The following is a 16,320-nucleotide window of genomic DNA, read 5'->3' on the forward strand; positions in this document are numbered from 1 at the left end:
CACCACAATATCCTTTATTAGCTTAACTGGGTTATAATGGTGACCAGAGGACACCGTCTCTAAAATAGTTATGAGCCAGATGAGATGCGCTCGGCTACAGGGGCTGTGGCCGCAACGCACACTCCCCCGGGAAGTTCCACAAGTTAACAATAAGGGGTCATCATCAGGTTGGGGTGGATGGTGTGCGTGGGGGTGGGAGCAGGGCGCAGAGTATTGTTTTGTTGGATGTTGGGGAAAGAGTTTGGCATGAGACAGATATAGACATGCTATATGGTTGGAAGAATAAGACGACCACCTAAGAGATTCCCCGTTGGGCACCAGGAGTCGAAGTTGAAATGTTTAAAAATTGCGATCACACCATCACAAGCTGTAGCGTACAGGGAACTCACTCCCCTCTTAATGTGTTACTTGATCATGAATAAATGGCATGATATGCAAGACCAGGCGCAGGGCTGAAGCTTAAACTGCTCACGTGGAATGTCTGCGGGCTTAATTATAGATCAAAATCCAGCAAAGTCGGGGCTTATATTAACAGACTCCACCCGCACATTGCGATGCTGCAAGAAAAGCATGCATTACATAATGTCAACAATGGTATTTTACGGCAATGGGGTAACAACAGATATTACACTGAATATTCATCTCAGAACAGGGGAGTCCTCACATTGATACACCCCTCTTTGGGCTTCAAAACCGAGAAAAGTAAAATTGACCCCCAATGCAGACATGTGATCATATGGGGCAGAGTAGCGAATGAGGTATTGATCCTAGTGCATACCTATGGGCAGAATATGGACGACCCTGACTTTTTTGTATTTAGTGAATTCATGTATATTGTGGGGAGGGGACTTCAGAGTCACATCGAGTATGGTGTTGGATAGGTCCTCTGGCAGACAGAGGAATCTCACCAGATCAGCTACTGTTTTACACCAGGCTCTAGCACAATTAGCCCTTGTTGATGCATGGAGAGGTTTACACCGATTGGAGAGACAATATTCGTTATACTCATCGGCACATGACACTGAGTAAAGGATAGATTATTGGTTTATCTCTTCCCACTTGGCATATCACTGTGACCTACAACCCTGTACACTATCTGAACATTCCCCAGTCACTATTGGAGGTAATAATACAGAACGTTAAATCCCCAGTTAGAAGATGGAGAATGCCCCCAAACATCCTTAAAGACCCGAATGTGGTAGAGTCACTGCATGTAGAAATGGAAGAATTCTTTAATATGAACAAGGGATCGGTGTCATGATGCCTACCTCTAAGGAGCCAGGCCGGGCCCAGCAACCCCAGAGGCAGACATCTTTTTCCCCAGGGAAGTCTCGGCGGGACCAAGTCGGGGCCCTTTGGACTCAGTCCTGGCGCCTCAGGCGCCAGGCTCATAGAAGAGGATATGTGTTTAAGTGCTTGGGTGCACACTTACCTGATGCAGACCTTGCTGCTTCATCCAGGCCCTCTTGAGGCCTGAATGGGACTACTTAACCTGTAGGACTACTTCACCACCCGGGTGTAGTCGGGGAAGGATACATACCTGATTGGTGGAAGGATACATACCAGGAACTTCTTCCAAGGCTATTTAAACCCCACCCAAACAGCCACACATGCTTCGCGTTGTTCTGCACCTAGCAGCTGGACGCTCACCGTGTCAGCTCCTGCATCCTGACTTCAGCCACGCCTGCCAGCACCCTGGAACACCTGCAAGGGGAGAAAGGAAGAGAATAGGAGAAGAAAAGCCCTTACCTGCTAAATCTGCATCCCGGAGTCATTTCTCCAACGGCCCTGAAAAGGAAGACATCATTTTAAAGGCATTTCGTTTCGATCGCTGCAGCGCTGCATTTTACTCACCTTTGCAAGGTACTTCCATCTTCAGCAGCGATCTTCCAGATTCAGCTACGCCCCGGCGCCTAGAGGAAAAAAGACAAGAACAAAGGTGAGAGGGAGAAAAGGAATAAGGAAAGCTCAGTTTCCTTTTAAGTCTTACCTGTTGGATTATTCCCACTGCATTTCGGGTCCTGCCGCTTCCTGGCATCTCCGGACCCCGGCCCCTATGGGGAGAAAAGACAAAGACATTGAATGAGCGAATGCAAAGACATTACCTGAGCGCTCATCCAGAACTGTTTCACTTCGGGTCGGCGCCATATCTCCGGCACTCCGAACCCCGACCCCTAAGGGGAAAAAGACATAAGCATTAGCGCTTGCTGCAATTAGACAACGAACATTATTATTAAGCTTGAACTTTTGAACAGAACTTTTACAGCGCCTTACCTGAACAGTCAAGCTTACCTGAACTCCCATCAATCCTCAATCCAGTGAAGTAACTGGGTTTCAACGCGCCCCTGCATCAGAAGCAGGATGGAGAGCTCATCCTTCCAAACCCTAAGGTGAGGCTTCATGGGAAATCGTGGAGGAGGTATCGTGGAGGGTTGGAAGGGAGTGGGAGGCTTGAGCATTGTTCCACAGTTGGTAATACTCCCTTTTCACGCACAGGAGGGTATCCAACGAGCCAGGGAAGCCAGAATAGAGGGGCCCTTCCTGTCCATCTTCAGAGTTCTGCGCCTTCGACGCCGCGCCTCCGTGGGAACCAGGTGAGCGTTACAGAACGCGAAGCCTTACCACAATTTCCCACCTGGGCGCTATGGAGACTTCCGAGACAGATCAGCTGGCCCATCTTTTAGGGGAATTACGGGCAGAAGTGCACTCAGCCCGCCAGGAGACTAATGCTCTCAGAAGGGAACTAATCCTATCCAAGGAAAGAACTGATGATCTGGCCAAAAGGTTATTGCAGGGCCAGGCAGAGCACACTCCTTTACCTGTTTCCGGAGATATTTCTACAACAATGGGTTCGAATAACCCGGTACAAATCAATCTACCTGGACACATGCCTTTGGCCCCGCCGGAACGTTTTGCGGGGGATCCCAAGAAATATGCCGTTTTTATGAACCAATGCCGTTTACACTTTTTATGCAGGCCCGGGGCCTTCCCCAACGACCAGACCAAAGTAGCCTTTGTACTATCTTACCTCAGTGGCTGTGCTGCCGATTGGTCTATTCCATTGGTAAATCAGGATGATCCCATTCTCCGGGATTTCCAGGGCTTCCAGGCCAGCATGGAAATATTGTTCGCTAGACACTCGCAGGGACAGGCCCTTGACAACAAACTGCTATCCTTACGACAAGGTAATCAGGATCTTTTGTCCTATATCGCCACCTTTAATAGACTAGTTGTGGAAACCGGATGGCCTGAAAATAAAAGGATCACATTGTTTCATCGAGGCCTGCGCGGAGAGCTTAAAGATGTTATATCTCAGATAGTAGATCCACCCCAGGCCTGCGCAGACTACATAGACTTAGTGGTTCAACTTGATCACAGACTTCAAAATAGAAAAGCAGATCGGCTCAAGTATGAAACCAGAGTACCTATCAAGACCCACGTTAACTCCAAGAGTACTGACGTTTCCGAACCTATGCAAATTGGCAGTGTTAAAGGACCATTAAACGCAGAAGGAACGAGAGAGAAGGCGACAAATGCAACTTTGTCTGTATTGCGGAACTTCCGGTCACTTTCTTCAAAGTTGTCCAGTTAAACCACCCAAGAAGGTGGTTGGAGCCACTGATAACGAGTTATTGACACCTGGTTCGGGAAACGACCTAGCCCGACAAGCGTAGGGGTCCGCTTGCCGAGCTTGAAAACAAACTCTTTGACCTCGCATTTTGTCATGCCAATGGTGCTTGTGAACCCAAAACAGCCTCAGCAGTTGCATGCTATAAAAGCATACATAGACAGTGGAGCTATTGGAAATTACATAGACCGTGAATTGGCTTCCAGGATTAAGCTTCCTCTCCGCCCGAAAGTAACCCAAGATGTAATTACTACAGTTGATGGAACCGAAATAGCCTCAGGGCCTGTAACGCATTCCACAGTTGAAATCACTCTGGTGGGTCAGGACGGACATCGGGAAGCAATCGTGTTTGATGTGATCAAGGCCCCACAATTTCAAGTACTTCTTGGAATCCCTTGGTTAGAAACACATAATCCGAGAATAGACTGGCGAGCAAAGAAGATAACTTTTCCTGATTGTGAACCAACCTGTTACCCAAGGAATCCAGCTATGGGTCTAGCCTCTGTAACTTCCACCCCTGTACAGCTACCATCTGAATACCAAGAATTCCAAGACGTTTTTCAGAAAGAGCAGGCTAACACCTTACCTCCCCATCGATCTTACGATTGCCAAATCGACTTGGTACCCAATGCACAACTACCTTGTAGTAGGATTTATGCTCTTACTGAACCTGAGAACCTGCATTTGCGCCAGTATTTGGATCAATACCTGGCCAATGGTTTCATTCGCCCATCAAAGTCACCAGTCTCTTCCGCTTTGTTCTTCGTACCTAAAAAGGAAGGAGACCTTAGGGCCTGTATTGACTACCGCGCCCTAAATCAGATAACGATTAAGAATCGTTACCCTGTGCCCCTGATACCTGAGCTTATGGACCAAGTAAAAGATGCTCGTGTGTACACCAAGCTAGATCTCCGAGGAGCTTACCACCTGGTACATATAAAAGAGGGCGACGAGTGGAAGACTGCATTCCGCACCAAATTTGGGCTCTTCGAATATCAAGTAATGCCCTTCGGTTTGTGCAACGCACCTGCCGCCTTTCAGTACTTCATGAATGATGTTCTTCGGGAACTTATCGATGTTTGTGTCATCGTTTATATTGACGACATCCTGGTGTATTCCTCCTCAGAATCTGATCACAGAAACCATGTTAGGGCAGTTCTTGAGAAATTGCGCCAGCACAAATTATTTGCCAAGCTCGAAAAATGCGTTTTTCATACCACAGAAGTGGAGTTTCTCGGATTCATCCTGACACCTCAAGGAATCCAAATGGACTCGCGGAAAGTGGACGCCATTCTCAAATGGCCATCTCCTAGCTCTGTGAAGGGAGTGCCAAGCATGCTTGGCTTTGCCAATTTCTATCGAAGGTTCATCCCGGAATTTTCTCGAACTGTTCAACCCATCACAGCTCTCCTAAAGAAAAACAAACGCTTTGAATGGACTCTTGAGGCTGAACAAGCCTTTCAGGACCTGAAAACCAAATTCACCTCTGCACCTTATTGAAGCACCCGCGCCCAGATCTCCCTTACATCGTGGAAACCGATGCATCCAGTTCGGCCATGGGAGCTGTCCTGTCGCAAAGAGACCCAGAAACTAACCAACTACACCCTGTAGCCTTTTGGTCCAGAAAATTCTCTCCACCTGAACTCAATTACGCAATTACCGACAAAGAACTACTGGCTATTAAATCAGCTTTCAAGGCTTGGCGTCACTATCTTCTCGGTGCAAGACACACCATCACCGTAATTACGGACCACAGAAATTTGCAGTATTTAAAGACGGCCAAAGCTCAATCTTCGCGACAACTCCGATGGGCTTTATTCTTTGCGGAATTTGATTTTCTAATTACCTATCGCCCTGGCTGCAAGAATGGTAAGGCAGATGCCTTATCCCGGATAGGCATGGAAGAACCCAATTCGAGTTTAGAACCTGTGCCAATCATACCGGAACAAAGAATTCTGGGCTTGACTTCATTGCAAACCATTGAGGACATCCAAGCTCAAGTAAAACAGCTTTTTGACTCTTCTGCCTTACTGGAATGGAGTCAAAAGGGTCCTCACTACACCGTTAAGGATGATTTACCCTACTTCCAAGAGCGGTTATTTCTGCCAAGTAAAGAATTGCAGGAACTTGTCATTACCCGTCATCATGAATCATTAATGGAAGGACACCCCGGTATCGCGAAAACAGAAGAAAATATCAAACGCCACTTCTGGTGGCCTTCTTGGAGAAAAGACAAAGTCATTTGTGTTGTCTTGCAGAATCTGTGCCCAAAATAAGAGTCAAAAGAAAAGGCCAGCCGGCCTACTTCAACCTTTGGACATTCCACCAGCACCTTGGCACACCTTGTCAATGGACTTTATAACTGACCTGCCTCCTTGTGGTGGTTACAACACGATTCTCGTAATAGTGGATCTATTCTCCAAAATGGCCCATTTTATCCCTTTACAAGGATTGCCGTCAGCTTCCACCTTGGCCAAGGAATTTATGGAAAATATAGTGCGGTTACATGGTTTCCCTTCCATATTAGTCTCAGACCGTGGAAGTCAATTTATCTCCCACTTTTGGAAGAAATGTTGCCAACTAGCACAAATAGACGTGCGGTTATCCACCAGCCACCACCCCCAGACCGACGGACAAACCGAGAGAACCAATCAGACTCTCGAGCAATATCTGCGGTGCATGTTACACCAATCCGAGTTGAATTGGAAGGACATCCTTTGGATTGCAGAATATGCATACAACAATTCAGTGCATTCTGGAACCGGACAGACTCCTTTTTATACCCTGTATGGTCACCATCCTCGGACCTCTGACCTAGATCCACCTCTGACCCTGGAGATGCCTGCAGTAAATCACCTACATTCCACAATAACCCAAGCCTTCAAAGAAGCTACAACCCACTTACAGCAAGCCAAGAAAAACTATAAAGAAAACGCTGATTTGCACCGAAGTAAAACTCCTCCTTACCAAGTAGGAGATCAGGTATGGCTAGCAACTAAACATCTACCCCTCAAGGGTCAGCGAACTTTTAATCCCAGATTCATTGGGCCTTACCCCATCAAAGCTATTATCAACCCAGTGGCCTTTAAACTCGATTTACCATCCAACATGCGGATTCATCCCGTTTTTCACGCATCTCTTCTAAAACCAGTACAACCTGGAACCAGACTGTCTGAGCCCCCAGGCCCTTTCCAAATTGATGGAGAAGTAGAATTCGAAGTGAAAGACATTTTAGATTCCAAGATAGTTAAGTCGAAACTCTTCTATCTTGTTGATTGGAAAGGATATGGACCTCAGGAAAGATCTTGGGAACCCAGTAACTATGTTCACGCACCACGATTAATTCAAAGATTCCATCGAAGATTCCCGCACAAACCAAAACCCCCGGAGGAAAAGACCTTGGGAGGGGCCTTGAGGGGGGGTACTGTCATGATGCCTACCTCTAAGGAGCCAGGCCGGGCCCAGCAACCCCAGAGGCAGACATCATTTTCCCCAGGGAAGTCTCAGCGGGACCAAGTCGGGGCCCTTTGGACTCAGTCCTGGCGCCTTAGGCGCCATGCTCATAGCGGACCCCAGTCCTGGCGCCTTAGGCGCCAGGCTCATAGAAGAGGATATGTGTTTAAGTGCTTGGGTGCACACTTACCTGATGCAGACCTTGCTGCTTCATCCAGGCCCTCTTGAGGCCTGAATGGGACTACTTAACCTGTAGGACTACTTCACCACCCGGGTGTGGTCGGGGAAGGATACATACCTGATTGGTGGAAGGATACATACCAGGAACTTCTTCCAAGGCTATTTAAACCCCACCCAAACAGCCACACATGCTTCGCGTTGTTCTGCACCTAGCAGCTGGACGCTCACCGTGTCAGCTCCTGCATCCTGACTTCAGCCACGCCTGCCAGCACCCTGGAACACCTGCAAGGGGAGAAAGGAAGAGAATAGGAGAAGAAAAGCCCTTACCTGCTAAATCTGCATCCCGGAGTCATTTCTCCAACGGCCCTGAAAAGGAAGACATCATTTTAAAGGCATTTCGTTTCGATCGCTGCAGCGCTGCATTTTACTCACCTTTGCAAGGTGCTTCCATCTTCAGCAGCGATGTTCCGGATTCAGCTACGCCCCGGCGCCTAGAGGAAAAAAGACAAGAACAAAGGTGAGAGGGAGAAAAGGAATAAGGAAAGCTCAGTTTCCTTTTAAGTCTTACCTGTTGGATTATTCCCACTGCATTTCGGGTCCTGCCGCTTCCTGGCATCTCCGGACCCCGGCCCCTATGGGGAAAAAAGACAAAGACATTGAATGAGCGAATGCAAAGACATTACCTGAGCGCTCATCCAGAACTGTTTCACTTCGGGTCGGCGCCATATCTCCGGCACTCCGAACCCCGGCCCCTAAGGGGAAAAAGACATAAGCATTAGCGCTTGCTGCAATTAGACAACAAACATTATTATTCAGCTTGAACTTTTGAACAGAACTTTTACAGCGCCTTACCTGAACAGTCAAGCTTACCTGAACTCCCATCAATCCTCAATCCAGTGAAGTAACTGGGTTTCAACGCGCCCCTGCATCAGAAGCAGGATGGAGAGCTCATCCTTCCAAACCCTAAGGTGAGGCTTCACGGGAAATCGTGGAGGAGGTATCGTGGAGGGTTGGAAGGGAGTGGGAGGCTTGAGCATTGTTCCACAGTTGGTAATACTCCCTTTTCACGCACAGGAGGGTATCCAACGAGCCAGGGAAGCCAGAATAGAGGGGCCCTTCCTGTCCATCTTCAGAGTTCTGCGCCTTCGACGCCACGCCTCCGTGGGAACCAGGTGAGCGTTACAATCGGTGGACAAATGGTCGACTATATGGGAAACCTTCAAAGTGTGGATAAGGGGGAACATAATTTCTAAAACAACTGTACTTATAAAAACAGTCAGATCTGAACTAACAGAAATGGAAAAGCACCTAAAAACACTGGAAAACGACTACAGCACAACACACGATAAAGGGACCCTAGCCAAAATCAATACTCGCCTCTTGAAATTTAACGAATTGGCAACAAGGGAACAGAAGTACATAATTTCACCCATCAGAGCACAGAGGTACGCAGAGGGCAATAAGACGGGGCACCTATTGGCCTGTCTACTAAAGACCGAACAGAACCGTACCCCAATTACAAGTGTTATAACAAGAACTGGGGAAGTTATAAATGAGGAAGAAGAGATAAATGCAGAATTTACCAAATTTTACATTGATCTGTAATCAAACCACGGTACATGTGTTGAGTCAGACCTAAGGGGTTATCTAGACAATATCACGCTCCCAAAACTGTCAACAGATGACGCCCTGGCTCTGGAACAACCGATAACCAGTGAGGAAATTGCTGAAGCGATCAAATCACCGACATCTGGAAAAGCCCCGGGGTCGGACAGATTCCCCAATCCTATCTCTCGTATGGGAGGAAGCAATGATGTGTGGCTCACTCCCAGACACAATGAGAGAGGTAATCATCACAGTATTACTGAAACCTAGGCGTCCCTCCCACGAAAAGTCCTCATATCGCCCTCTTTCGTTAATCAACACAGATGCCAAAACATATGCAAAAGTACTCGCAAGTAGATTACTACCCAAGATGACGACCTTAATACAACCCGACCAGTGTGGTTTCATCCCAACAAGATCCATGGCTTTAAACTCGCGCAGACTGTTCGGAGTTATGGCGCAGATTAAACCTGAGGCTCAAACAGTAGCCGTGTCATTGGATGCCGAGAAGGCTTCCGACCGGTCTCCTGGGCATACCTGTTTGCAGTACTTGAGAAATTTGGATTAGGTCTGTACATTATCCGGTGTATCAAAAAAGTATAAGCTTCTCCGAAGGCCAAGGTCCTCATAAACTGCACTTTATCCAACAGCTTCAGCCTGGGCAGAGGCACAAGGCAAGGCTGCCCATTCTCTCATATTCTCTTCGCCCTCAATATAGAACCAGTGGCTGCCGCGGTCAGACAAGAGCAGAGGCAGAGAGGTATAAGGATGGCCGGAAGCACCCAATCCATATCCCTGTATGCGGACGACACATTGTTATATATACATGAACCGATTGAAAAATCTCGCTCCCATGCTGGAAGTCATGGATAAATTTGCATTTTACTCAGGATACAAAATAAACATTTTGAAATCTGAGATGTTCCCACTAACACCCGCCACCACCTGCCCGACTCATACGCACGGTCTTCGATGGTCCCCCGATAATATAAGGTATCTGGGAATCCTCATATTTAAAGATAGGATGTCCCTATACATTGACAATTACAAAACAACTCCTACAAGCGATCCACGCGAAGCTATAAATATGGGCCAGACTCCCGATCTCACTCATTGGCCGTATCGCGATACTCAAAATGGTGGTTCTTCCCAAACTCCTATATGTGTTCAGCAGTGTCCCAATATGGCCTGGAAGACCATGCTTTGATAACCTGCGATCCATGGCGACAACATTCGTATGGAACGGCGGGGCAAACAGGATGAAATGGGAAAAACTTGTGGAACCCTATGAAATGGATGGTATAGCTGCACCTGACTTCGAACTGTACTACCTTGTAGCTCAGGCACATTATGGTAAATACTGGCAGGACCCGTCAGATAGTGCACCACACATCCCCATTGAGCGACACTCGGTCTGTCCGACTGACTTACGCTCAATAATATTCACGAAAACTCAAAAAGACGAATGCAAATATGACCCAGCAACCACCACGATCACTGCGTGGGCTATGATGTGCAAAAGATTACAAATACACACCCTACGACTCACAGGCCCCGCTGTGGAACTTCCTAGGTATTAAACCCACATATGATATAAGTATACACAAGACATGGGTCCCGGAATATGAGATTAAAATGAGACATATGTTCCCGAATGGGAGATTCGTCACACCAGAGGACTTTGCAGATACTGTAGGAGGGGGTCAGTTAGCCACATTACAATATCACTGCATGAAATCTGCATTTAAAAAAAGATGGCCATCATTCCCAGAGGAGCCACCCCTGCATGCGTGTTTTCAGTCCCTATACTCACAAACGGGTACAGGTATATCAAAGTTATACAATATAATACAAACCCAGACGCAACCACTGAATAAGATCCAAACCTCTTGGGAAACTGACATGGGCATAACTATCGAAGAGGAAAAATTAAAGAGATACTGCCTCTTATCTAAAAAGGTCTCGTTAAATGCGGGCCTCAGGCTGATACAGTTTAAGGTATTAAATAAACTCCATTATACCCCGGTTAAAATGGCAAAATTCAATGATACTGTATCCGGAAGCTGTCAGAAATGCGGAATCCCCATGGCGGATGCGTATCATATGTACTTGGCATGCCCACTGATCACTGTGTTCTTGCGGGAGGTGGCGGGGATACTGGAGGAAATGACACAAATCCCAGCTCACCTCACACCCCAGAAATACTTTTTCAATGATATAGGGAAAACATCGGAAAAAACTAGAAGGCTTTTCAATGTTGCATGTGTAGTGGTAAAGAAATGCATACTTCAAGGATGGAAAAGCACCCATGCCCCACGCCTAGATCACTTTCTCCGAGAATTAGCATACGTCAATGAATGTGAAGAAACTTATGTAAAAATGATACCCACTACAAACAGGCCAAAAGATATTTGGACTTTATTCAGAATATACCTGCATAATTCACTTTCTGATGAAGATAGCACAAAAAGTATGTAACGTGCCAAATCATTCTATAGACATGTAATGCAGAAACATAATGCTTTTACTTACTGAATATCTTGTTATTAATTGATACATGGGAAAGCTGTGTTGTGATGCGTAAACCAAAAATAAAGGTTTAAAAAAATAAATAAGAAATACGATATTGAAAGAGTGAGAAAGATGCACAAAGGATAGAGATAGAGAAAAAGGTAGAACAAAGAAAGGTAACTGGAGAGGACATATGTTCAAGTCTTAAAATTATCTGTTCAATTCTAAACCATGTAATGCATGTAATTTTGGAGTAGCCATTGAAATAGGCATCTGATGAGTCTAGAGTTCAGTATCTGCCATCAAAATCCATGTGGAATGGCTGACACCCTCCTCCTAAAAATAAAATCAATAGGACTATACAGCAAATCCTACAGTGGTTCCCTACAGGAAGTGACATCACCCAGTACAGGAAGCCAAGGCATACCATAAAGCCATCTATATGGTATTATCGAAGACTCCCGACTTGAAAAAGAGGATCACTTTCATTATGATGTAGTAAAGTTCAGACTCCAAGTGCTTGACTCACCTCAAGAAGGTTCATGACAAAGAAGAAGAGAAGAAGAAAAGCAGGAGCAAAGATCAAACGGTCCAGCAGGAGCCTCTGCAGGACCGCAAAGGGGACGGTTGGAGGGATGAGGTGCTCCATGTATAGGTAGAAGTAATGGCTCAGAGGCCCTGTGAAGAAGAACCTGTGAAACAAATCAGAGAATAGTTACTTTATTACAACATTTTCTTATGGAGAACACCACCACTCATCCATCTGGGCTTTAAAAAAACCTAATTGTGCAGCAGCAAACTATATTGCTTCACTTTGAATGTAGAGTTGTTATTAATTCTGCAGACACGTAATCGAAGTGTGACAAAATGACTTCTGCCTCTGCAGGGGTATAGGGGCTAGTAGTGAAACCACCTACTCAGCCCTCACACTTCTACAAACCAACAGTGTTCATCCTAATCATAAAGGTAAAACAAGCAGAGTCAAGAGATATACCTCCTTTGCCTTTTGTGGTAACGTGGGCCGAAGGAAGACTCTACTGTTAAGAGGCGGTGTGAAAGCGATTCAGTATTGACTCAAACAGCAAAGTATCACAGCTCAAAGCAAAGGGAATGTCCAAACAAGGTTCTTGAAAAGTGTATATATATTTTAATTAAACACACCATCAGCAAGAACACTAAATAGAAAAACTGAACAAAAACAGAATATGCAGAAAAGAGAATGAAACAATCTGGGCGAGAACACAGGGGTGAATGGCAATTTCAACTACCACAATTTTCTTTTTAAAAGAATAGGTCTTGGGAAAAAGTGCACAAGTGACCTAACCAATCTCTAGGGCCCGAAATGGACCAAGGGGGCAGTTATGGGTCAATAATACCTTCTTGCGGTTGGACTACCGCAAACCAAGTTATTCAGTGTGGTTCGAGGCAATTTTGAATGCAGCAGTCAAAGTGTCTAAGGCGGGTAGCTGTGTTGAGCAGGGGTCGAACAGTGTTTGCTGCGGTTTGAAGGAAGGCAATGCATGGAGGCAAGTGAACCCTTGAGGGCCACTAGAGTCGGTTTGACAGTCATTGCAAAGAGGCTGGTGACTAAATGCACTGGTCTGCGGGATCAGTTCAATGAAGCGCTTGATGGGCTGCGGATCGTGAGGGCCACCAGGGTCGGTTGTCTGTTGAGTAGATGGCGTAGAGGCTGATGACTCGATGCACAGGCTCGGTTCAAGTGGTTCGATGCAGAGTCAGATGGTCAGGGCTCGTGGATCCTAAAGGGTGGGATCGGCTGGCGATTACGATTGGCAACAAAGATGCTGTTGGACCGAGTGGCGGTTCAAAGGCGCCAGATGAAACCAAGAACTTTTAGTTTGAACAAGGCAATGATGCTCTCAGCTAGTGCAGCATGGAGGCAAACAGGTTCGACCATGCAGTTCTAGCTCGAAGAGCTTGGTGAGTGTCAAAGGCTGCTCCTGCGGGTCCTGTTGGTTCAGCATGCGGTGAAACCGGTCCAACGACAGTTCAATCCGTTTGGTACAAGGAAAAACAGGGATCTAACTGTCTTGGTTCTCAGGGTTCTCTCTAGTCCCACTTTAAGGTGTTGGGGCCAAGTTAAGTCCTTATTTTCGGGCTAGCAGCAAAGGAGGTTTGTGCACACCTTGTGTGGTCCTTCACCACAAGAAGATCCTAGCAGCAGTGTGACTGGCAGAAATGAAGGTCATGTTACTGCAGCAAGTTCACCCCTAATCGTCCCAGGGGATGGGTAAGGATCAGAGCTGACCTCTGCCTTGGATACTCAGTCTTAACCTCACTGGTGGAGGGCTCTGTAAAGTCAACATTCCCAACAGAGGTCTATGAAATTCTTCTGGAGTGTTTGTTCGAAAGTGAATCTGAAATGTGGTGGGAGACCCCTTCAAAAGCTCATAGGTGAATGGACTAATGCCAGTCTGCTTTAGGGGTCCAACCCGTCTGTCCGTGCAACCAGTGGACTTTGCCTTGTGACATCACACCCAACGTGCTTTGTGCTACAGGAAGTGTGGGGACCGAAAGGAAAGAGGCAGGGAGAAAAAGATGGTGGGACCATCCTCCAGTTGTCATGAGCTCCCTCTGTCTACACAACCCGTGCACCTGTTCCTTCTCAATAGAATAAAAGGCCTTCAGAAATGCAGCACCCTGGTGTGAGGCTACTCTTGTGTGAACGAGAGGGCTCCTATGATTCCTGTTCCAAGGCCAGCTTCCTGTAGAGTTGCTGTCTTCTGGGGAGGGTGTTGCCTGCCCCCAGAAAAGGAACAAAGAGGCAGTTCCCAAGGCTACAGTCTTGCTAGCAGTAGCAGAGAAAGTCTTGTCTGGGGAGAATACACAGCCCTTTCACAGCTGGGCTTCGCAAGGATGACGTGCGATATTAAACTGCTGTGGCTGTAATAATTATGGGAGTTACCATCCCCCATATCATAACTCAGGTAGGGCTTATAGTTAAAGATGCATTTGCCACCAGAATAGTAGCTCAGGTTTTGTTACAGGGGTGCACCTCTTAAATGCCACCTATGGCCTACAGTGACTTGGCTGTCAGTTGCCCAACTGACAGGTGCAGTGTGTCCTCTGAACGTTCTCTGTGACCCCTACACAGCGAGAACAGGTGAATACCATGCTTTTGGCAACGAGTTTATGAAAGGGTAATCCGATTGTCAGATTGCCTTTAGGGGAAGAAATTACCTGCACAGTTTTACTGATTAATTGAAAGAGCCATGGGTTCTATACCAAGTGGCAATTTCTCACACAAAGATAATAAATGATTAAGCAGTATGTATTATTACAAGGTCACAGAAATAACAGTACACATTTCATAGACAATTGTTATGCCCTGGCCTGCGGTCACGCAGGCCACCTGACCAAGGCTGGGGGCACCCAGCAGACCGATGGGCCGCGATCACGCACCCGAATGACAGGCAGGGATCACCCTGCTTACGTCGGGATCACCCGACGTGGCTTCAAGGCTGGGGGCACGCAGCAGATGGCTCTGGACCGGGGGCACCCGGTCAGCCCGTGAGCACACAGGCTCCTCCATGGCCTGGGGACACCCAGGCCTGCAAGGCCAGATGACGCTGGTGTTGCCCAGCAGGGGCACCGGCTTCTAATGGTAGAGCTACCCAGCAGGGGCTCTACATACATGGCAGAAAGCAATGAGTGACAGCGTTGCCTGGCAGGGGCACTGTCATGGTGGAGGGCCCTGCCAGGCAGGCCCTCTGCCAGCTACAGCACCTGCATGGTGCTGCACAATAACGACACAGCACACCATGCCTGCTCACTCTGAAGACTAATGAGTGGGAGGCCGCTCATTCTTTTTATTGAATACAGTCACGTGGTTACTGCCCCCGTGGTGAAACCAAGCTTCCCAGGAGGGGTGACTCATTACAACAATCTACAGAGCATTAACAGCAATTCTTACGTAATAGAAGGCAGTAGCGTGAGCATTAGAAACCCAAATCAATTTGTTAACATTATTTTTAACAACATTACATGAGAAATGCCAACCAAGTGAAGGTCCATCCATCCTCAATTACTTCAACATTCTTTATACAACATATCTACCAACGGTCCTTCTGAATGTCCTCCCGATAATTATAGAGGGGTGCAGGGGCTGGTGGGGCCGGGGGGATTCCAAGCTTTGGAGGAATCCAACTATTAATTTTAAATGGAGACGACAAATCATACCGACTTTCAGACTGGGAACAACATATTATGGACAAATGAAACAAAAGAAAAATTAGTGGAAACTAAAAGATGGTCAGCATAAAACTATGGTCCATTTAGTTATTGTCACAGATAGCCGGCAAGGGCATTGATGGACGGGCGGCAGCAGAGTCTTGAGGAAGGTGGAGGTTGCAGATGCCACGGACCCTGCGCTCGTCGCTGCTTCTCTACCGCACACACGCTCCAGCCCGGGAAGCTAACGTGCATCCCTGCCGAGTGTTGCGGCTGCCGGCACCATGTGGAGAGACCGAGGCTGTGCAGAGTAGGGGACAGGGTGGAAATAAGCTGGCCAGAGGACCCAAAGGAGGAAAGTAGAGCTCTGCAGCACCCGGAACGGCTCCCATTCTGCAGCTCGGAGCTCTGCACACTGCCTCCTTTTTTGGATCTCGCATAGGATTCCACGAAGCTGGCAGGAGGGGCCCCCCAACTGGGTGTCTGTGCAGTAGGGTTGGCAAGTGGATGAGCAGCGGGTACCGGATCCAGTAGCAGCGCCCGGTGCTTTACCTCTGTAGCCCAATTTTTTAGCAGGAGCCCATCCCTTCCTGCTCCCAGCCATCTGACAGCTCCTTGTTTTGGGGAGATTTGAGCATTTTGTTTGCACTGTTCTGGAGACACTGCGACCTCCCCTGACTGCATGAACAAACCCTTGAATGAGGGGACCCATAATCTCTGGCTGCAGGAACGAGTGACTCCCCAATCCCTGG

At 47.3% G+C, this 16,320-nt stretch overlaps 1 protein-coding gene across 2 annotated transcripts in view; it reads right to left on the bottom strand.

Annotated features, from left to right (window-relative positions):
• The window catches only part of PXMP2 (peroxisomal membrane protein 2), a 354,759-nt gene that overhangs the window by 223,142 nt on the left and 115,297 nt on the right, over window positions 1-16,320 (bottom strand). For both annotated transcript variants that reach the window (XM_069619325.1, XM_069619324.1), the window contains exon 4: window positions 11,907-12,069. In XM_069619325.1, coding sequence (XP_069475426.1) covers window positions 11,907-12,069 — 163 coding nt within the window. The remainder of the gene's footprint in view (window positions 1-11,906; window positions 12,070-16,320) is intronic.

Source organism: Ambystoma mexicanum, chromosome 10 (assembly GCF_040938575.1).
Source record: "Ambystoma mexicanum isolate Mex_15411 chromosome 10, UKY_AmexF1_1, whole genome shotgun sequence".
In the NCBI taxonomy this organism is placed as follows: domain Eukaryota; kingdom Metazoa; phylum Chordata; class Amphibia; order Caudata; family Ambystomatidae; genus Ambystoma; species Ambystoma mexicanum.